Here is a 24,136-nt window from a genome sequence, read left to right as displayed (position 1 = left end):
GGACCATACAAAAGTATTTTGTTTTAATAACTTCGAAAATTTGTATCTGATATCTACCTAATTTCAGGAATCACAGACTATAGTTATTATTGCATATACCAAAATTCGCTCTAGCTTTAAAATTACGCTTGTTATTCGATTTTTGTCGATTTGCGGAGGCGGAAGTGTGCGTTTGAAGTGGGAAGTTTGAAACAAACTCGATCTGCGTACAATCATAAAAATGCTGTCGAAAACAAATTACAGCTTTATCTCTTATAGTCTCTGAGATCTTGATGCTCATACGGACAGACGGACAGACAGACAGACGAACTGATGGACATGGCTAGATCGTCTGGGCTGTTGTAGCAGATCCAGAACATATATTCTTTATAGGGCCGGCACAAAGTTATAATATGAAAATTCAAATTTTTGAAAATTCTAAATTGCCATTTTCGCCCTGGAAATAGATTAGTAGAAAGATATTTCATTAACATTCTTTTTGATTGGCGAAGACTAAAATGCCCGTCACTGGTTATGGGACGTCAAATACAACTCAAAAGGCGTTAACTATCAAGAGCCATGGATGCCAGCAGAGACAAAGCACCGACTTTGCTTTATATCATGGGATACCAGATGTTATAATATCTATAAAGTAGAGCTGGAACTTTGAGTCTTAGCATAACTTCTCCTTGGTTCATCACATAATCCACCAATTAGTTTGCCTTCAGACAGCACCTGAAAGGTTCAAACCCTTGCCTTACACTAAAACACCTACTCACTACTCCAGCTATTATGTTCGAAGGCTTGTACTTAGAGCAACGGGGTGGGGGGTATAAGAACCGCACATATATGTATGTGGTAAATAAATATACATAGTTCGAGTAAGTAACGACACACAGTTCAAATACAAATATTAATTTATTAGTAAATATTTTTGCAAAACTTACAAATTTCCTCGATTTATGCGCTCTTACAAATTACATTAAATACATTAAAGTGACTTTGATTGGTATTTCGCTTTTTCATAATTTGTTGTTTTCACTTCTTTTTTCTTTTCCTTATCATTCTGGCTTCCTATAACATAAGTAGTACACACACACGCAAAGGAGGCGTGGCCAGCAAAATACTTCCCATATGGAATATATATATATATTCAATATTAAAGCACTAGAGTGGCATCTGATTTCGCATTTCACATTACAAAAAAAAAAATGGTACAAAACAAAAAAAAAACATTTAACCAATACATGTATAACTAAATGTACGTGTAAAGCTACCAAATGCAAGAATACTCTAAAATTGGTTTAAGGCTTACAATATAAACTTCGCTGCACTCTTCGCTCTCCGCACTCTCCGGAGGAAATATATTACAATAGTTTTTTCTCTCTCTCTTAGTGTTGTCTCTGCTTGCAAATTCCTTGATTCACATCCGGGTTCTCTTTGTTTATGTTGTTTTTGTGCTGTTGTCTATCTGGGCGAGGGCGATATCGTTGACTTGGCTGTGGGCCGTTGCAGTGCAGCCGCAGTTGGCGCCGCTGTCACAATAGTGATTACCTGAATGTGTTTGTTTGTGCGTATGAGTGATATGTGTGCGTATGGGTGATATTTGTGAGCGGATGCGGATGTGGATGCAAATGTGGTTTATGTGGTTTGTGTTTGTTTGTGTGTGTGCGTGTGTGTGTTGGGACGAAACAAGGCAAGTTGAGATTACGATTACATGTCAGAGCGAGCGAATGCTGCGATTGTGATTTACTTTGGAGTTGCCATCGATGATCTCCACTGGCTCCGCGGGCACATACGCCGACAAGCCCCTGAGCCCAAAGATATCCGGCGTATAGTTGCGCAGCTGCTCCGTTGCAGGCGTCGCTTCAACAGCTGAAACATAGTTGAAATGATTATGAAACATTGTTTCGAACTCAGTCTGGGAATTCCTCATTACCTGTTGCTGTCCCTGGCGTCGGTCTGATGCGCGGAAATCTCGGTGCAGGCGTCTGATAGACCGGCGATTGCACCGACGCTGCAGCAGTTGGCTCACTGTGCTCCGACTGATGAGACTGAGACTGAGGCTGAGGCTGATGCTGATGACGAGGCTGTGGCGTGACCACATAAACCTTCTCGTTCGTCTGTGGCAATATGGCAACCTTGGCCTGCTTCCACAGCTCCATGGGCGCTGGCGTGCTGCGCACATAGAGCGGCGTTATCAGCTCCTTGGCTGTCGCTGTCGTTGTTGTCCTTGCTGTTGTGGTTGTTGGGGGCAAGCTCGTTGTGCTTGTTATGGGCTGTGTGGCATAGCTGTGACGATGCTGCTGCTGCGGTTCGTAGAAGTCCAACAAGCGATTGTCATCGACGGGGGGAAAACGCTTCAGCTGCAGTTGCTCCAGATTGTTAATCGACGTGGACAAATCGCCTCCATTCGCCTGACTCGCGCTCACACTTCCCCCCAACTCGAAGCCGCCGCGCGTAATCTTCGACGTTGACGTTGATGTCTGAGTCGGAGACGGAATCGGAGTAGCTGGGGTTGTGGTTGTGGTCAGGTACTCGCTGGGAATGTGCTTGGAGCGACCGCGAATGGTTGGCGTGCTAGGACGATGCGAGAGCGAGTTGTACTCCTGCTCGGTCCAGCCATCGATGTTGTGCTGCAGCTTCGAGATGTCCACGCCAATCATCGGCGCGGGACGTCGCTTCGTCTCTCGCTCTCGCTTTAGCAACTCGCGCAAGTTGGTGGCAAGGATTTTGGTCAGATATTTGGTGGTGCGTCGCGTGTTTGGCGGCGGCGCTGCCGTCGCTGTGCTCACCAGCTTCGACTCCTGCTGCTCGTGCAGCTCCACATCGTTGTCCTGCAGTTGTTGTTGCTGTTGCTGCTGCTGCTGCTGCGGGTGTCGCACATTCCAGCCTGGCGTCCACTGGGAGGGCTCGAAGGGACGCGGCTTCTGCTTGGTGGTGTACGGAATAATCACCTGCTGGGGACCCGGCGGAGGCGGCGACATGCCAGCAAACTGTCCACTCGCATCGATGGCGCCATATGTAGACGTTGGCGTGGGCGCATGCGTTGGCTGGCTGTGACCGAGTCGGAAGTTCAGCTCAGAGGGATCGCGGGTGAAGGGACGCGGCGGAGGCGCCACACCAGCTGCACCGCCATGTGGCGTCATGTGATTGATGGGCGAGTCCAGCAGTCGCTTCGGTGTCTCGCGTTGCCGTGCATCGCGATCACGCGACGGCGACAAGACGAGATTATGGTTCAGCTCGATGGCCGCTGGCGTTGGCTGCTCGGTGGTTGTCTCGGAGTAGAGCAGCGATTCGTACTGAGGTGTCACAGTGCTCGTCTCGGCCAGCTCCTGATACTGTTCGGCAAAGTACAGCTGCTGCTGCTCTTGATCTGTTTCCTGTTCCTGTTCGTGTTGCTGTTGCGATGAGGCCGCGGGATAATTGTCCGCTGGCGGAGGCAGCGTTGTCTGCGGCTCAAAGTGTCCCAGTTCGGTGAGCAGCTGCGAGGCTGGCAAATGCTGATGCACTGCACCGCTGCTCAAGTCCTCCAGCTGATAGCGCACCGTGCTGATGTCCTGCTCATGTTGCTGGTGCTGTTGCTCCTCTGGCTGCTTGTGATTGCTGGGCAGCGTGGCGCCCGTCTGTCCCAGATCGATGGAGTGCGACTGCACGAAGGTGGCCGGATACTCCACGGAGGTGACAAAGTCCGTCACCTGATGGCTCTGCACAATCTCAAAGTTGCTGCTCGTCTGCTGCTGTGCTGGCGGCGACGCCGTTGGCACCGGCACCGGTCGCAGCTCCGAGTGTGCTCCCACATTCTCCAACGGCAGCTGCTGTTGCAGCGGGTGCAGCAGATGTTGCTGCTGTTGTTGTTGCTGATGTTGCAGCGGTCGAAACTGCTGCGCATTGTAGAGTGGAGGCAATGCCACTTGACTCAACGCAGGCACAGGCACAGCGATGGGCAGAAAGACACTCGACGATGGCGCATGGAACTGCACAGCACGCTGACGATGCTGCGATGCTTGCGCCAAAGGTTGCTGCTGCTGCTGTTGCTGTTGCTGTTGCTGTTGCTGCCAGGCGGAGATCAACTGCTGATGTGGTAGCTGTTGCTGCAGCACTTGTTGTGTTTGCTGCGGCAAATGCTGCAACTGCTGCTGCTGTATGTGCAGCGATTGCTGTTGAGGTTGCTGATGTTGCTGTTGCTGTTGCTGTTGTGGTTGAGGTTGCTGCTGCCCCATCATTGGCACCCAGGGATACTTGTTGCACTGGCCACACGGCTTCCCAGCAGCATCGAAATGCTGCGCAGGCTTCGGGTATGCATAACTCAGTGATCCGGCGGCGCTTAGCTGTTGATCCCGCGGTGCTGTGGCAGCTCCACCCAAGCCAAACCAACGTGCCACACGCGTCATGAAGCCAGTCTCCTGCGCTGGCTCCGAGTACCCGGCATGCGTCAGTCGCTGCGCCACAGGCAACGCTGCATGATGAGGGGCAACAACAGTCGCTGCTGTCGGCGCTGGCGGTGGTATCAAGTGATCAGCGGGCTGCGGTGGCGGTGATAGTGCAACTGTTGTTGATATCAGCAGCCAAGTGGCCAAGGCAAGGCTCCAAGTTGCCCACTGCTGTTGGCTGTTGGCTGGTGTTGCCTGCAATCAAGGGAATCAACAGAAAGTGGGAGTGAGTACACTGAGCGAAATAGTAGAAGCACAAATATAATTATTTTCCTTATTTACTATTTGTAGTAAAACATTTGAACACAATAAAATATTTGGAGAAAGTAAGAAAGTGAGATATTCGCTACCCCCGCAAAGTAGTGGATTCATTTTAATATATACCGAATTAATATACCATAAAAATACTAAAAATATACCAACGACTCGAATTGGTATTACTTATATAGTATAATGTATATTTGATGATATGTTTACCATGGAGTGCAAAATATACCGGATTGTCAGCCAAAGCAAGTAAGACCCGTAGTAAATAAGCGTAGTATTTCTTAAATGACTTCTACAATTTCTATCAATCAGAAAATATATATTTCACAGGGTCGAAGATGCCTCCTTCTGACTGTTACATACATTTCACCCTTCTACCCTATAGGTAGAGGATATAGAAAAATTTTCAATATCAAATTGAATATACATATACATATCTGAACTTACTACTAATGCAAAGCATTCAAATCTGCTAGTAATAAGTTCAATCTAACAAAGATGGAAGTCGAATGTGCTCGAATGTGAGATATTGCGTTATTATTCTTCGAATATACCAAATTAATATACCAGTTCTTTATTTAAATTCTATTCCTTAATATACCAAATTAATAGTAATAATAACTCGACTGCAGCAGCCATTTTTGTACTATATAAAATTATTTGATAAATAGCGTCTTCAATTTTCATATTTTCAGATCTCATTAGAACTGTAGTTATGATTGATTTAAATAAAAAAATAAAAAATATACCGAAGCCTGTATGTGGTACATCGATATACTATTTTATTCAAAATATAAATCAGATTATGAAGCGAAGCAATTAATACAGCAGCAAATTTTAAGGAATCATAAAGACTGTAGATATTATTGTAACTTTGAAAAACAGCTCAAACTGCAAAGTGGTCAAATAAACATAAATATATTACAACTGTGCCAAGCTAACTGACTCACCTGTGTAATGGGCAATCAGTAATTGAAAATGGATGACGGGACGAGGGCACGAGGGGACGTGAAAGGGGGTTGGGCAACCGGGTAACCTGACTAAGCAAGAAATTTCATTTTCACATTTCACTTTTCGGCTCATAAATTGAACGCCTCAGACATTGGCAGCCATTAATTTTGTCTAAATTGGAGCAAAAACCATAAATGATTGGCATTATTGATCCGGTTACGAGACCAGCCAGCCAGCCAGCCAGCCAGTCAACCAGCCAACCCCCTTCCTTCCCTCATTCACTCTTTCAACGGCCAGACCCCGGAGGCATTCAACGCTCAGCCGGTTATGCGACTTCAATTCACGGCCAAGGTCTGACCAGCGCTCGAGGCGAAGGCGAAGGCGCCACTTGATGTGAGCTCTGAACACAAACTGGTTATCTTACAGTAGCCACGCGTCCAGCTCGTAATTGTTGAACAGACCTCTCCCCCTACTAAACGATTAACGAGCAACAGGTGAGCCCAACGATATTATGATGATGCTTGCTTCAAGTGAATGATTGAATGAGTTGAGCTATTAGACAGAGTGCAAATTAATTCGATGGCTATAACTGTTATTCACTAATGATGATTTATCGAAGATGTCAGACTACATTTCTCAATCTTGATACAAATCAATGCTAATATATATCCAAGATTTCAGAGTAAGTCCAAAAAAATATTAATTTTTGAACGTAGCCAATGACTTCCCATTTTCATTCAGTTTGGAATATTTCCGTGGTTTCCAATTGATAAAGAATTTTTAATTGCGCCGATAAAACAAAATCCAAAACGAAGGCGGCAAATGACAAAAAACAGAAAAACAAAAAAAAAGACGTGCTTTATTAATTGTATTGATTGTCTGATCATGGCGCACATTTCATGTGTTCAATATGATAATGGGTATTTTTCAATTGCAAAAGTTACGCACAATAATACTGATTGCCATGAAGAGTAGACGAAATAATATGACTAAACTGACGTTGACCAAACGAAATTCCAAGAATGTTAAACTTAACCAATGATAACGATAAGCGATAATAGTAATCAACAATAATAATTCAAATACGTTTATAATAACAACAGCTAGGTATAGTAAGCCTGAGCAAAATAAACGCGTGTCACGAACGACAACTGTCAAAGACATAAACGAAAAACCGTGAAATTGATCTTCATCGTGTCACGCGGCCATCTCTAGATTATTGACAACGCATTCCGTGTTGAGTCTTGGTTATCTCTACTAGTATTTCCCCTCAACCTTAACCACTTTAAAGTGGCGTCGCCAGATTAAAAGTCAATTAACGTCAACGTCCCCGAAAGTGTCGAGAGAGAGAGAGAGATAACCACAGGGATAGCACAGAGTCACAAAATGATGTACACATATATGTACATACATATACATATATCATCATCAATGCAAGCAACTGTATGCATATGTACATATGTATATATGTGTGTGTGTATGTGTTACTGTGCCTAATTGCTGGCCACTTGTTGTTGTTGCTTTCTCCATAGTGAAGCGGGGCGGGGTCACGGCCCAAATTGTTAATTGAGCCAAGCCAATGGCCAGCTACTGGCCGCCAGGTGGCGTCAGCATCATCATCAGTGCCAGCAACTGTTTTTGCAGCCACTACTTTTGCATTTGCTTTTGCTTTCCATGCAGCAATGCGACCACAAGTAAATAACAATAATAACAAAACAGAAACGGAAAACAGAAAACAGAAAACTGCATGCAACATTCGACGAACCCACAAAAATGTTGAACTTCCTTCCCCATGTGCGTCTAAATATCAATTTACCATTATTTATGGTTGCTTTTGCCATTCGCCCCGCTCATTGACATCCATACATATTTCTCTCTCTCTCTCTCTCGCCCTCTCTTTCCCAGCTACACCTTTCTGCTCCCCTTCCTCTTACTCTTCTCTTCGATTTGTGGTCAATAAATGTTTTCAGCTGCAGTGGCAAACATAGTTTTATATTTATGACACGTTTTCTTACCAAACGGAAAAACTTGGCTTCCACAACAAAAAAAAATGTATAATTTAAATTCAAGTAAACAAATGAATTAAATAACGTTTTAATGGACACTACACTGACAGTAGGTGCGTATGAAACTTTTTAGGATCATCTACTCTATTTATTTTAAATGTTTTAGCAATTCAATTTATTTCATGATTCACAGGTGAAATGTTATTTAATTTGTTTTTTAATTTTGATTTAGAAAATTTGCATAACTCTCCTTAATAACTTAAATTAGAATATGAAAACCCAAGTTCGGTTATTTTCTTTTAAATAAAATGAAACCAACTTAAACATAAAGAAAGTTTAAAAAATACCTACAACAATTCTATGTATTTAGAAAATGTTCACAAAACTTCTACATATGCATGTAACTTACTCTCTACCTATTTCAGTAAAATCAAAACAACGCAGTGAAATCTATCGATTTAATATACCAGAGGCTTTATTTGGTATATCGAGCAATTAAGCAAAGCAATTAAGTTCCGACAACAGCAGCAGTTTTTTACCATGCAAAACAATTTCCTTAAAATAACTACTTCAATTTCCATCTGGCCGCAAACAAAATACTATAGAACAGTAGTTCTTTTTTTATGTATCGTGTATAAAAGCAAGTTCTGCCACTTTAACTAAAATGAAGTCAGGCATCAACATAAAACATAAAACTAAGAAAATTCTTTGGCTACTATATCACATAAATTGTAGAACATTTTTATAAAATTTGTAAGTAACTGAAATAGGAATCCGAAAAACCACGTTCTGTTTAACATAATTGAAATAAAATAAAACCAAGCGTCAAATATAAAGAATAGCGGGGAATACGATAGAAATAAATATGACGATTTCACGGCATTTCATGAGGTGTCACAACATGTAGCAAGTTGCACATTCGTGGCACTATTAGCCCAATTATTTACATTATATTTGACAGACACTTCGTAGTAACTTTTGACTCCGGGATGGTTTTGTTTTTCAGCTGCTGCCAACTGCGCTAATTATGTGAAAATGAGTCGCACATTAAGCTCAATATCAATGGCAATGGCAATGGGAATCTAGAGCTTTAAACAAGATAGATAGCGGGGGGGCAGTCAAAAAAAAAAACAAAGTTAACACAACAATGGGCGTTGACTTTCTCATAATTATTTTGGGGAACTTCGCCCATATGCGACGGTGGATTAGAGAGGCGTGGGGAGTTGAGCAAACGCAACGTAATTCAATTAGAGGTGCTGCGATGAGATGATGTGAGATGAGATGAATCAAAACAAAAGCAACGCTCAAATCTGCGGGGGTTTGAAGGCTTATAGTCAAGTATCGCTATCGTTGTTGTTGTTGTTGTGGATCTTAATGTCACCGTTGTTGTTGTTGCTGTTTGCTGCTGTCATTGGTAATAAATTGGGGTCACCGCAATTTCGAAAGAAAGTGAAATTCTGCAACTGTTGCCTGACTCCAGCCACAGCGACAGCCACAGCTGATGGATGTCTCTAGGTCTCTCTCGCTCTTTCGCTCTCTTGTCCGCTCTTTCTGCATACATTTATAACCCGTTTCGTGTCGATAATAGAGACTGTCGACTGCACTCCTTCGCATGCAACCTTGGCTTTGCACTTGAAAACGCCATAAGGTTTGACAAACGACCCCAGGCGGGCAGACAATATCCAAAGCCAAAGAAAAGCTAAAGCCAGAGCCAGAGCCGGGACCCAAACTGCAAACTTCATGCGATTAAACAATGCGCCTGGGAATCTTTAAAGCATCGACTTCGTTGTGTGGCACACTGGCACCAAACCATATTTTTCTTTCTTTCTTATCCAACCAATGACAATGAAAGTGCAAAAGTCGCAAAATCAAACAGATTGTTAATTATTATTAATCATTAGCTGGCTTTAATTGTGTTACAAATTGTATTACACTTTTGAAAAGTTAGAAACACAATTCACTTTATTGTCAATTTGAAATACCATTATTCGCATACAATAAAAATAATTCAAATCTAAGTCTACAAGTTTTTGCAAAAAGTTTTTATTTTACAATTTATATATTATGTTTTTTTTCATCGTAAACTTTTTAAAATACAAAACTGGCATGTACTCTTATTTTCATTTCTACTAACATTTGTAAAGATGACTTAACATTTTTTTATAAAGTGCTAAATAGTAATAAAAAGATATAAAGATTAGCGACTTTTAGTTCTTTTCCAAAATTGTATTTAGTTTTATTTATTGATCAGCATCAACCGCCGATCTAGCCATGTCCGTCTGTCCGGCTGTGTGTCTGTCTGTCTGTCCGTCTGTCCATATAAACACCTAGATATCAGAGACTAGAAGAGATAGAACTATAATCTTTTTTTTTCGACAGCATTTGTTATGTTTGCACGCAGATCAATTTTGTTTCAAATTTTTGCCACGCCCACCTCCGCCCCCGCAAATCAATAAATTCGAATAACAAGCGTAATTTTCAAGCTACAGCTGCGAATTTTGGTGTATACAATAATAAGTATAATATTTATGATTTCTGAATTCTGATTCGATTGTCATCAAATAAAAATGGTGGAAGTTATTAAAGAAATACTTTTGTATAGGCTAAAACGCCTTACTAGGGTTCTTAGGTGCTTTGGCCGACAATCTGGTATATTATGCCGTCTATGGTATATTTTGAATGTGGTACTATATCGATATAACAATTATACCGTTTGGTATATTTTTAGTCTATTTGTATTATTGGTATATTTTGAAAAATACCGCAATATTTTGCTTTTATTCAAAATGGGTAGCGGGTATATCACAGTCGAGCACACTCGACTGTAACTTTCTTACATGTTTTCTTTTTATTTTGAGTTTAGTTTAGTAATTGAATATTTTTAATATATAATATTAAAAATAAAGATTTACTTGATATACTTTTGTGTTTTATATTTTATTATTATATATCTAGCAATAAATTTGAATTTTTGAGTTTAGGTCAGTGATTGAATATTTTTCACTTCTACTTTTTTATTTTATTTCTATCAGAGAATGACTTTATTGACTTTTTTCTTTTATTTCTATCAAGGAATGACATAATTGAGTTTTTTGTTGATTTCGTTTCCGTTTCATTTCAAGCAAAGAGTTCCACTGTGCGCTGGTCGCTGCTGTTGTTGCTGCATCAACCGCAATTGTTGTCGAGCTCATATGCATGTCTATGCGGCATCTATTATGCATGTACATAACTACATAAATGTGATCGTGTGTGTGTGTGTGTGTGTGTGTGTGTGTGTGTGTGTGTGTGTGTGTGTGTGTGTGTGTGTGTGTGTGTGTGTGTGTGTGTGTGTGTGTGTGTGTGTGTGTGTGTGTGTGTGTGTGTGTGTGTGTGTGTGTGTGTGTGTGTGTGTGTGTGTGTGTGTGTGTGTGTGTGTGTGTGTGTGTGTGTGTGTGTGTGTGTGTGTGTGTGTGTGTGTGTGTGTGTGTGTGTGTGTGTGTGTGTGTGTGTGTGTGTGTGTGTGTGTGTGTGTGTGTGTGTGTGTGTATAACTAAGTATGCGTACACATGTCTTTATAGTCATATGAACCTCGACATCTTCCTCGAGGTCTGTGTAAAAGTGAAATTGTCGATCAAAAATGTGAAAAGAGGCGGCAAATGCAAAAACAAAAACTGTCACAAGCGTGAAAATCACAGTACAACTCCACACACACACATTCACACACATTGGGTTTTCCAAGCGACAACAACAACAGCAACAACATTCGCATTAATTCACATTATGTGCTCGTCGCATTTCTTTTCCAGCAGCTGAAAGAAATTAATTATGAAAATACTCTTCGCATGGCTGTAAATATTGTTGCTTGGAAAAAGGCAAAGGCAAAGGCAAAGACAAGCAACGCCCTAGGCGGTAATAAAATTCAATGCAACTGCAATGCATTTTTTTATTGTCACTTGGAAGTTGAAATGATTGTTAAGATGGAAAACATGACCCATAAAAACTAGCATTACAATTTATTAGGTTTCTGAGCCAAAACTGAACTTATTTTTATAAGTGCAACGGCAAGTGTGTACAACAAACAGATACCCTACAAGTTCAATTAAGAGTAGTACTATATCTCAGAAGATGTAGAAATATTTTGCACATCATTCCCAATAAGCTGGCGTCAACTTCGTCAAGGTATGAAGAAAGGGCAGAAATTAGTTTTGAGGTGATCAAGTGCAATATAATATTTCACCATGCTAACATCATTTTGAAGTCGTTTTATTAAAGAAGGGAGATTGAAACTGAATATGAATATGTCATGTAACAAAGTGAAAAGTATTTTTTTTCTCAGTTTTTAAATATTTAAATTTTGAAAATAGCTTCTCCAAATTTCTAGCTATTTTTATGACATATTTCAGATTTCAATCATTTGAGTTTGTCACATCTTTAGTTTCTAATCACCTCTTATTTATTTTATTATAATTATTATTTATTTATTATTATATATTATTTATTTTGTATTATCTATTATTAGTTAAAGCAATATTTTTCTCACTAGATTTTATTTTCAACTTTTTTGTTTCAATAACTAAAATATTATCATACATTTTCTACAATTAGTAGCTCTTATTATCTTATTATTATATTATTTATTTTATTTATTAGATTATTTTAATTTATTTATTTGAGAATATAAGTATTTCTTTCGCACTACATTTATTTTCTACTCTTTTGTAATAATATTAATAATAATATGTTTAATTATTTACTCTGTAATATCTATCATTTATTTCATATATTTAAGCAATGTGCGAGTATTTATTTGTGTCTAGATTTTTGTTAACTTTTTTGTTTCAATATCTAAAATATTAAAATACCTTTTCCACAATTACTAGCTCTTTTTCTGGGCATAACAATAATGAGAATACTGAGTACTTTCATTTGATTTCGCAATGCTATGGTATAGTATCTGAGCTGAAAACTTTTCCGTATTCACGGGAAGCCACTGCGGGGCGGAAGCTTCTGTTATTTTTTGAATGCAGCAGCTGAGGCAGCGGCAGCATTTGATTTTGCAAGTTGCCAGTGGACAACTTTTCCAAATGACTTTGCACAAAATGCAACACACAAAGCGAGAAAACGTATAAAAATTACTGAAATTATGCATCGAAATCTGGGCCACTAAACAAAAAAAAAATATATTAATCACGTGACTCGAGTCTTCTAACGAATTCCCAATAAATATTTGCCAGATAACGGGAAGTAAACTTTTTGCTGACATAAATAACTGAGCTGCTGTTATCAGGCAACCTATTTTAGATACTGTACACGACGGGCCCTATATATTATATTTATACTACATATACTATATATGTACATATATATATAGTAGAAAACAACTGCCAATCAACTGTCAAACTATGTTATTATCAGCCTATTGAATGATAGTTGAACTAATATTATCATCACCCGCATGCCCCTAAAAAATTACTTGATTTGACTGGGGAACTCAAGCAGCTTTCAGCTCCAAAAAATATTCTCTAACAGAAGCAATGTCTCATTTATCAACATAAAATTCAAGAATAAAGACAGCAAAATTTATTGCGTTACATAGTTTTTTTGCTCGCTTATTAAAGATATTATAACTTTGTGTCTTTAGCAAGCAAGCAAAAGTAAGTCGTCTCCGACCCTACAAAGTATTTATTTCTTTAGTATATTTTAGTATTTTGTTAGTAATTTGGAATACTTTTAAAATAATACCTAACTGTTTATTTCGCACATATGCATATTAAATTCAATAGTCTATCAATAAACCACATATAAACTTTGATATATTTTAGTATTTGTTAGTATATTAATTTGGTATACTGTTAGAACAATACCAAACAGTTTTGCTTTTATTCCGTACAAATGCATTTTAAATACAATAGTATATCGATATACTAAATATGGCATGTAGTACATTTTATTACTTTTCCAGTATTATTATTTTGGTATGTTTTAAGATTAATATCACACTCATTTGATTTATAATCCATATATATGTATACATGCATTTTTAATGCAATATTATATCGATATACCAAATCTGACATTTAGTATATTTTAGTATTTTTCAGTATATTTTAAGAATGATACGGCACTGTTTTGCTTCTATTCAAGTCACTTGACTTGACTCGACTGTAGTTTTCTTATTAGTTGTTTTAATGACTTCATTAACACTCTACGTTTTGGGTGGTTTCGGCTCTATGAGGTAATGACTTTATTAAGCAGCCAGGATTGTATTTGAGAGTTATTACTCCAAATTGAATAACGAATAACCGTTGCAGCCTCGAGCTGGCCTTGCCAGCAGTCAAATGTGGCAAATACTGCATGAAGCCACTTAATTTGATTAGTTGCGCCTGCTGATGGTTGGTGTTGGTGTTGGTGTTGCTGTTGGTTTGACAGCCGCTTCACTGGCTCCCAAAAAAAAAAAATATATGTACATATATAAAAAAAGACATTTGCGCAATTTCTTTCATGCAGACACAGACAAAGTAATTTGTGAGCTATGCGGAATCATATGGGAGGGAAGCAGCCAGAGCAGCTCGAATTGGAGTTGGAGTTGGCAGAAACAGAAGCAGAAATTGTAAAGTCAACAATTGTGACAGCACGCAAGTAATTAACTAGTTTTTGTTTTTGCCTCATTTTTGTTTTGTCGCGTAATCGCATTATAAACAAATTAAAGCCATGTGCAACTTAATGGCAACAGCAGCAGCAACAGCAACAGTCGTCACATTCTCCAATCGATCAGTTAGCGAATCATCAAAAAGGTGGCGCCATCGCCATCGCCATCTCCATCGCCATCGACATATTGTCGATGTAACCAGCAATTCGCATTGTTTTTTTGCATAATCGCATCAATCGAAACTATTGTCATTCCACCATGAAAGTATATTTAGCAGCACTCCCGGAAGACCGCAGCATTTATCACTCGTTGCCTTGTTGTTGCTATTGTCGATGTAGATGTCGATGTCGATGTTGTTGTGGCAATTGTGAGACTATCAATTACATTCCATACATATTGCCGAGCATGTCCCACGGTTATAGGATGGATTGGTTCACCGACGAGACAAGGAAGATAAAGCACACACACACTTTCAGCAAGAGGTCCTATTTAGTAGCTACATTCCAAAAGAAGAATTATTTTGGGAAGGGCTTTGCTATATTAGAGATTTAACTAAGAAGTGAATAGAAATATTCTTTAGTTTTTTTTATATGTGCGCTATATCATTAGATCAATGGAAGTAGTCTGCGGATTCAGTTACATTAAACCACTTTTTGCCAAGAACTATTTTGTGAAATGCTCTTTAATGTAATAAATGATCAACATCACGAAAACAATATATAGAAGAAAAGAAAATGACAATTCTTCAAAACATTTAACCAAATACGAAATTGTTTAGACCTATTCACTACTTCATCTGATTAATGTAAATATATTGCAAATTTTTTGTTAAGAATTATTTTGTGAAATGCTTTGAAGAATTAAGAATTATCAAAGTCAACAAAACAATTCATAAAAAGTTAAGCTTATATAAAAACCAATCTTGAAAAGTTTTAACCAAACACAAAAATGTTGAAGTCTATTTGCTATATCATCAGGTCAATGTAAGTAGATTCAACAACTTTTTTACAGGAAATATTTGGTAAAACGCTTAGATATATTGGTATATAATGGAAATCTTATTTAAATTAATAAATTATGAAAATCAAGAAAAACAATACATAGAAGTTAAGTATAAAAAGGAACTAATCTTCTTCAGATTCAACCAAATTCAAAACTGTTTAGATCTAGTCGTTATATCTTCAGATTAATGTATATAGATTGAACACAACAACACAATACAAAAAGGTTCAAGTTGTACATACGAGAATAAAAATAAATCTTGAAAAGCTTAGATCTAATAGACCAATGAATGGTGATAAGGGGAAATTTGAAATTGTGACTTCTTATAAAAGGCAATGCTTTTAAGCAGTGACGGAGAAGCAGATTGTTGTAAAAGACATAGTAAAACAATTGGGCAGATCGCAGCGCACAATCAACTGACAATGATACACAAAGCTAGCGAAAATGATGTGGCCAAGACCCCAAAAGAGAGGAGACAAAGAGAGTAAAGCTCCCACAATTTCGAATAGCAACAACACGAGAGAGATATAGAGAGAGAGAGAGAGAGAGAGAGAGAGCATAATAGTAATAATAATAATAACAACAACTCGTAAGATTGGTAACATAATCGGCGCATTGTGGATTTTTATTGTTATTTCCATTGTCGCATGGCGCTCCAGTCACCCACAACCCACAACCCACAACTCACAGCCCCAAAGGGCAGAGCCCACAAGCTGAGCGCCCACGGCGCCCCGCACTATCACCTCTGCCGCTGCTGCTGCCCCCTCCCTCTTCCTCTCCCCCTTTCCGCCCACGACATCGACTTCAACACGGCAGAAAAAAAAAGCACAAATAAAAAAAATTAAAATAACTACACAACCGGCACGTCAGGTCGAGTCGAGTGGAGTCGAGCCGGCAAAGACGCCGCTCAGGCAAAAAAAAAGATACGAGTATAACAAAAAAACAACAGCAAAAAGTGAAAATTTGTCCGTGTCCAAAAATTATGCGCTTTTCACACGCGCAGCTTCAACAGCAGAAGCAGCGGCAGCAGCAGCGGCAACAACACTTTGCCCGTGTAATTGCTGCTGGGATGTGGAGTAGAAGGAGTTGAGATAGAGATTATTGTGGGGCAGACAGCAGGGGGGATTAAGTCTCTTTTTTTTTCGTTTTTGTAGTCTTGTGTTTTTCAAGACGTGTGACAATGTGCGCGTTGACTTTGTTTGGAAAACTTTTTACGTAGAACCGGTCGACAGTGTTCCGTGTGCATCTCTCAGGCTTTGGTTTTGGTTTTGGCTTTGGCTTTGGCTTTGAGTTTGCTTTAGTTTGATGTCGCGCCACGGCTGCAAACGCAAAAATTCACGTACAAGCGCATAGTTCGCCTATGGGGGCAGATCAACAGTAGAACAGTGGAAAAGTGGAAAAGTGGAACAGTGGAGAGGGGGCGCGTGTAAAGGGAAAACTGCTCACAAGCTGGCAGGCTGGCTGGAAAAGCACAGAGAGCAGCACACTGAAACCCACTTTAAGGAAAATGGAATTAGTTGTGGAAATCTTTATAACTTTAAATAGATTTAGTTAACGATAGAATTCATGTATCGTAACATAACAGATTGTTCAGCTTTCAGCTTTAACAGAATTATGTTAAGTGGCTTAAGTTTCGCCATGTATCGTTACATAACAGAGTGTTATGCGTTAATAGAATTCTGTTAAGTGAGCCAAGTTTTCTCAATGTATCGTAACATAACAGAGTGTTCAGCTTTAATAGAATTCTGTCAAGTAGCTTAAGTTTTCTTAATGTATCCGAATATAACAGAGTGTGAAAATATCGAAAACAAACGTAGAAAAACGAAGATGACCACAGCAAAAATCGATAATAAAAAAGCTATGCAAATTGCACTACTGGTTTTTTAAAAATCATTATTCTTCTATTTAAATGTATTATCTCTTTCTCTGCTTCAGTTTCAATTTGAGCAGATACACAAGTTTATAAATAAAGACAGACCAACAATTAAGAGTTAACGATGAGAAATTATTTTCTATTTTGCACGATGTATCGCTTTGCAAACTGTTAACTAGATGCCCTTTAAAATAGAAATAAAATAAAGAGCTCAAATTACTATAAAAAGGGTATAAATTAAGAATTATTTGGCTTCTTCACACAACACTTTGAACCACTGTGCAGCAGACGACAGCGACAACGACAACGACAACGACGCTGAACTTGAGTGTTGAAAATTGAAATTTAAACAAAAGTAAAAGTTGTTGTTGTAGCAGCTCGCTGTTTCTAGCCATTTTCTATTGTTGTTGAACTTTTTCGGTTTTCTTTTGCGACCATTTCTTTTCGGGGTCAAATGCGAGCACCGGCGTCTGCTCACCTGTGTGTGTGTGTGTGTGTGTGTGTGTGTGTGTGTGTGTGTGTGTGTGTGTGTGTGTGTGTGTGTGTGTGTGTGTGTGTGTGTGTGTGTGTGTGTGTGTGTGTGTGTGTGTGTGTGTGTGTGTGTGTGTGTGTGTGTGTGTGTGTGTGTGTGTGTGTGTGTGTGTGTGTGTGTGTGTGTGTGTGTGTGTGTGTGTGTGTGTGTGTGTGTGTGTGTGTGTGTGTGTGTGTGTGTGTGTGTGTGTGTGTGTGTGTGTGTGTGTGTGTGTGTGTGTGTGTGTGTGTGTGTGTGTGTGTGTGTGTGTGTGTGTGTGTGTGTGTGTGTGTGTGTGTGTGTGTGTGTGTGTGTGTGTGTGTGTGTGTGTGTGTGTGTGTGTGTGTGTGTGTGTGTGTGTGTGTGTGTGTGTGTGTGTGTGTGTGTGTGTGTGTGTGTGTGTGTGTGTGTGTGTGTGTGTGTGTGTAGACATACATGTGTATATTAAATGCATGCACCCTTCCTATTTGGGTAATTAAGATCTTGTTGCCCAGCCTAAGTGATGCCAATTAAGCCACATTTTATGGGCTGTCGACCTGGGCCGATGGGCCACCAATGACCCCCCGCTGACCCCCCGCTGACCGGGCAGCTTCTCTCTGTATACATGGAGTTATAATTTTTGGCAGCGCATTTCCCACTCGCTGCAACAGAAGTTATGCAAGTTCTGCTTCTGCAAGTTAAGCGAAAGAAAAGCCGAAAAATCGTTTGTTCGTTCGTTCGTTTGCTTGTTTGTTTTTCTTCTTAGTGAGAGATGTGTGTGGGAAAACTCTTTTTGGTACTTTTGGACAGGCCTCAATTATGAAACCGGACGACCAGTCAACAGTCTACTCGAGACTCGAGTCGAGGCTGAGGGTGAGACTGAGGCTGAGGCTGAGACGAGTGAAGTGGAGTCACATAAATAACTGACACTCTTTGTAAGTTGTTAAAATTGAAGTGAAATTGCAACTGATTATTTGAATTGTTGTTTTTCTTTTCCATTTTTTGTCTTTCGTTTCTGTATTTTTTCGGCCATAAAAAAGGGCATAATGAGAAAAGCCAAAGAGCCGCAAAGCCGCATAATATTTTATTTTTTAGTTATAATTAAATGACGCGACGCAAGAGCGCTTATAAATACTATAAAGCATTGTTATTGTTATTGTTATTGTTGTTGTTATTGTATTGTTTATTGTTTGCATTCGCATTTTATCTGCGTTAGCGTCTCTTTCATTAATTTCAAGATATATACTTGGGCACCATCTTAATTGGCCGCCTCTTAAATCGAGAGCGAGTCAACTGAAGATATTAAATGAGCTCATCTCATCTCATGTGGATGTGGAAGTGGATGTGGATAGGAACGTGTAACACACGCTGCGTATACATAATATCCATAACTTCATATCGCTTTACATAAATCCCGCAATTGCTGGCATTATATAATCTAATCGTTATAGATAATAATCAGCAGCAAAAGCAACAGCAGCAGCAGTCGACGATTTGTTCGCAAGACCAATTAAAGCCAATCGCTGATTAATTATCTCAATATGCTAATTTCTTGTTGACTTTCGCAATGCGAATTCAATTTAGAAGCTGTTGATATATTATTGAGTGAGCGGGAAATGTTATCATTAAACGATGGGAGTGAAAGTTTAGACTAATTCGCACCTAATTAGTTCTATTGATAAATTATATTCAAATAGTTGGCAAATAACTAGAAACACATTACGATCTTTCAGTTTGCCATTTGACCGGAAAAGGGAAATGCAGGAAATGATATTGTAACGAGTCACCAAAAGTTTCTCCCAAAATGTAACCTTAAGAGAATATATTTCTAATGCAACTTACAACAAGTAAGAAAGCAAGTCTCGAGTGTGCTCGACTGTGAGATATCCGCTACCCATTTTCGATAAAAGCAAATGCGGTATTATACTCAAAGTATACTAATTTAATATACCGAATACATACATAAAATATACCGCAATCTATATTTGGTATATCGATATGATACTCAAATTTAATATACCGAACAGAATAGAATAGAATTGGTATATCGATATGGTATTTAAAATATACTATTGACTACGAAGTATATCAAATTAAATTTGGTAAATCGATATAGTATTTAAAATATTCTATAGACTACGACATTTACAAAATTAAAAAACCAAATACATACTGTAGACTATGAAATATACCGAATTATTATTACCACATACTTAAGAAAATATACGGCAGGCTAAATTGAATTCTAAAATATACCGAATATCTATTGTTATATATCGCAATCTAATTTTGGTATATCGATATAATATGCAAAATATACCATCAACTACAACATATACCAAGTTGTCAACCAAAGCCACTTAGATCTGACTTTGCTGTTGACTCTGATCCAGAATATATGTATATACTTAATGCAGTCGGAGATCACTCCTTCTGCAAGTTGCATTCATTTCCTGTAGGCACAAAATTATCAGTTCTATGCCATGGCCAGATATAATAGATATCATGTCAAAGTCTAGGATAGATTAGATATGAGCACACACATTGAATGGAAAGTTGACCGAGGGCAGCGTCATCCAACGATCAACGATCAACGATCGCATCGTAAGAGCGAGACCTCTAATAGAGGTTCCCATAGCACTCATTGGGCTTATCAATGGGCGATCTGGCAGTGTGCATGCCAATTACGCATTATATGGTTGGCATTAACCATTGTCTGTAATACTATGTATTTGTGTTGTTGTCTCGTCTTGTGGCGTTTTCGTTTTGGGCGAAATGAAAGATCGATTCGGCTTTTTGGCATGCGAAAAGCGCAGCGAACGACGCGTTTTGTGTTACATAAAAAGAAATAAATAAAATAAAAATACCGAAACCAAAACCGAAACTGAAACTGAAACTGAAACCAAAGACCGGCAATGCCCAAAAAAAACTACAAAAAAATTATGTTTAAATATATTACATTGGTATTGCCATTGTTAAAGTTAATGTTATTGTTTTTGATGTGTAGTATGTGCTTCGGCAGCTTCAGTTGCGGTTCGATGGGGTTCGCATGCGTAACAGGTGTGTGCCGAGTCTCTTTTTTGTTTTTTTCGTGTGTTGGCCATTGCATTTCAATTTCAATTTCAATTTCAATTGAAAAAGTGAAACAAATACAAATGGGAAGAGAGCGCACTAACAGGCGAAAAATCATATATGCCCAACGCGACACGCATACCACATAAGCCCATAAGATTGGAGCGGATGATGGATAATGCTTAATACCAGACACACGTAATTGTAGCACCTACAAACTAGGTAGGTGGGTGGGGCAGCCATTGCCGTGGGGAGGGGAGGGGAGTTTTTGGGTCTGTTGTGGCCGAATGCCCGAAAGGGATGTGAGCCGATTAGTTAACCATAAATGAAAACCCCGCCGCCAATTGTCAGTTGTGTAATTGTTGCATTTCATTAAACCAAATGGTATTTCAGGAGTGACCAATGGTCAATGGTCAACTTCGAATGTGTGCAGTGTGCAGTGTGCAGTGTCATTGACTGCTTAATGCGTCCAAAGATGCGCACGGGCCACAATTATATAATCGCTGCTTGATGATGGCACTTTAATTGACTGACGCTCGTCGACTTCGTTGCGACTTCAGCTGGAACGTTGACGACTTTGTCATGGGGTTTTTTTTTTGCTTTTCGTTTCGTTTCAGGAATATGCACTGCAGGAGACAGAGACAAACAATATAAAATAGAGCGAGAGAGCGAGAGGCACTTGGCACTTGCTTTCGCAGCAGACGACGCATGAACGTGTTGATGTGATAATTCATTTAATTACAAAAATTCATGGCTAATGCATTGGGAAGTGCAAAAGTGGTTGCAGTTTTAGCCAACATTGTTTTACCCTTTTATTAACTCGTCCGGTGCGTTGTCATCAACAACGCAACAACAATCGCAGATACAGACACACAGACTGAGACTGAGACTGAGACTGAGACTGAGGCGATTGCCAACTAAGTGCAACAGTTGGCCCACTGCCAACGATTCATAAGCAGCTTAACAACAGTTAACACAATCCTGGCCAAATCACTGAGAGTTGGTGAATGTTTGCAATAGACAATAATATATTTATTTGCACTTATCATTTTCATGACTTCCACAGAACACAGATTTAATTCACTAAACCTTCTGAAAGCATATCTCTAATTTTCGATAATTTTCTATTAATAACTAATTATTGTTTTGTATTTGTATACCCGCTAATCGTAGGATATTTAAACCTTGTAACAGGCAGAAGGAACCCGAGACGACATAGGCATATACGTCCCTCTGTCTGTCTGTCTGTCTGTCTGTTTGCTAGATCGCAGGTCCATAAAACTAGATCACACCTTTTAACATTTTCACCCAGATCAAGTTTGTTTTAGAATATTGGCACGTCCACTTCCGCCTCCGAAAATGGAAAATATGTTATGAAATTAGAGTCCCGATTTTTTGTGCATACAATCATAATACACTCGTTATGATTCCTAAAAATTTGGTTGTGATCAAATAAAAAATTCTATACATGGCAAAAGACGGCGGCAGTTACTACGGCTTTTAGTTGCTTTGGCTGATCTGGTATACATACATATATTCTACTCTACATATATTTTAAAGACAATAGTTTATATAGATAAATTATTATATTTTATGAAGAATACCGCAAAAATTTTAAAATTTGTATTAAATTGGTATATTATAAGAAGAAAAACAGAACTTAATAGTATATCGTATGCCCTTGGTATACTTTAGTTATTTTTTTGGTATATTTTAAGAATTATACCGCAACTCAATAGTACTTTTAGTATATTAAATTGGTATATTTTAAAAATTATACCGCAACTCTATACTACCATATATCGTATACCAAATATTGATTTTTTAGTATATATAATTGTATAGTATATTAAATTAGTATATTTTAAGAATAATAACGCAACATAACAGTCTATTGTATACCAAATATTACCCTTGGTATATTTTGGTTATTTAAATTGGTATAGTTCATTAAATTGGTATAGTTTAATAATTATACGGCACTGTTGCACTTTTCTTGCAAATAGGCAACGGGTGTCTCAAAGTCGAGCACTCTCGACTGTAGTTTTCTTACTTGTTTTCCCTTTTATTTTCTGTTCAATGAGGACAATGAAATTCAACTATCAAAGAGAATACTCACTAATAGAATAAAACCATTTAAATTCAAGATTCAAGAATAGTAAAAATTATCATGGCTATAATGAGACGATAAAAAATAATATTATAATTAAAATAATTATATTCATTAAGTAAAAGCAGAATTCAAAAGAACATTTTGAATGTTTTCTTTTATGTGCTAGCCGTAAATTTCATTTCGAAAAAAATATATTCAAATGGTTTGCAATTGTTTTCAACTGGCATGTGAAACAATAATGAAACACACACAATCTGAATCGGAATCTGCATGTTTCGCTCACATTCAACAATGGGATAAGAAACAGCAGAGAGATGCTTCGAGAGAAACAATTTAACGTTAAGAAAGTGGAAAGTGATTGAAGAGCAAAGGAGGAGACCGGCAGCAAAGCAACAGCAACTGTTCGTTAAGAGATCATAAAACCCGAACACGAACTCCGCCGAATGACCATTTTTAAGCCCTTGACATTCTACCGAGTCATGGCATGGCATGACATGGCTTGGCTTGGCTTGGCATGGAAAACCTGACCTAGCCCTAGACGGAAAAACCAACTCATACACTTGGCTGAGATGTGAAAATTCTTGGTAACACAAATGGGCGTTGCAACGTCGCGACGAGGTTTGTTTTTATTTGGTATGTTTGCTTTTGCTTTTGGCTTTTGTTTGCCTTGAATTACAATTTTCCGCACTTACCATTTTCACAGTGTTGTGTAGCAAATGCCTACAACAGTTTCCCAGGAAAAGTCTGAAGTGCGAATTGTTTGTCTTCGTGCTCAACTTTGCCTCCTTCGCCGTATTTCTTGTTTTCCTCTTATTTTTTGTTTTCTTTTTGCGTTTACGATCTCTCAGGAACACATAAACACCTCTAAAATTTTTACTTTCCAGTTGATTTTCTTGATGATGGATCGATCCTTGCGAAGCAAATTCGTTTGAATTTTCATTAACTAAATACTTTTATACGTACATAAATGATAATCAAAGAATTTCACTTGAAAAAAATAGAAATAATGTTGACAAAAATTGCGAATTGTGAAAATTGTGCGCACTTGATATTGAATTTTCACTTTTATTTTCGCGGCACCCAGATGACACCGTTTAATTTAGCTCGAAGCTCACCCACGGATCTCGAAACGAATCTCGAATCGAATCGAAGCGAGTCGCTCACTATACACACACACACTATGTATCTCGGACTGGATCTTGATCTCGATCTCGATAGTATCTCGATTTAGTGTTTAATCTCGTTAATCAACGGCTAGCGAAGAAGCTATCGAAGACCAAAAAAAAAACAAACTGCACATGCGCGCAGGCGCCCACAAACTG

General features: G+C 38.7%; 1 protein-coding gene and 1 long non-coding RNA gene across 2 annotated transcripts; one reads left to right on the top strand and one right to left on the bottom strand.

The window, feature by feature from the left end:
• Positions 1–936: 936 nt before the first annotated feature.
• LOC117577725 (proteoglycan 4) lies at positions 937–24,053 on the bottom strand. Its single transcript, XM_052007229.1, has 4 exons — positions 23,507–24,053; positions 1,919–4,607; positions 1,733–1,854; positions 937–1,533 (listed from the first exon to the last, which is right to left on the bottom strand). The coding sequence occupies exons 1-4, from the start codon at positions 23,507–23,509 to the stop codon at positions 1,447–1,449; spliced, it is 2,901 nt and encodes a 966-aa protein (XP_051863189.1). The 5' UTR covers positions 23,510–24,053; the 3' UTR covers positions 937–1,446.
• LOC127565995 (uncharacterized) lies at positions 5,677–6,460 on the top strand. The gene is made up of 3 exons (XR_007955327.1): positions 5,677–6,124; positions 6,190–6,312; positions 6,372–6,460. It is a non-coding gene; the product is annotated as an uncharacterized LOC127565995 (long non-coding RNA).
• Positions 24,054–24,136: the final 83 nt, after the last annotated feature.

This window comes from Drosophila albomicans, chromosome X (genome assembly GCF_009650485.2).
Source record: "Drosophila albomicans strain 15112-1751.03 chromosome X, ASM965048v2, whole genome shotgun sequence".
In the NCBI taxonomy this organism is placed as follows: domain Eukaryota; kingdom Metazoa; phylum Arthropoda; class Insecta; order Diptera; family Drosophilidae; genus Drosophila; species Drosophila albomicans.
This window is presented reverse-complemented; position numbering and strand designations above follow the sequence as displayed.

What these genes read in the sequence shown, in the direction of transcription:
- LOC117577725 (XM_052007229.1), bottom strand. An exon ending in GACGCCAGGGACAGCAACAG is followed by an intron (nt 1,855 to 1,918) that starts GTAATGAGGAAT and finishes ACTATGTTTCAG; the next exon opens with CTGTTGAAGCGACGCCTGCA. An exon ending in TCATCGATGGCAACTCCAAA is followed by an intron (nt 1,534 to 1,732) that starts GTAAATCACAAT and finishes AAACACATTCAG; the next exon opens with GTAATCACTATTGTGACAGC.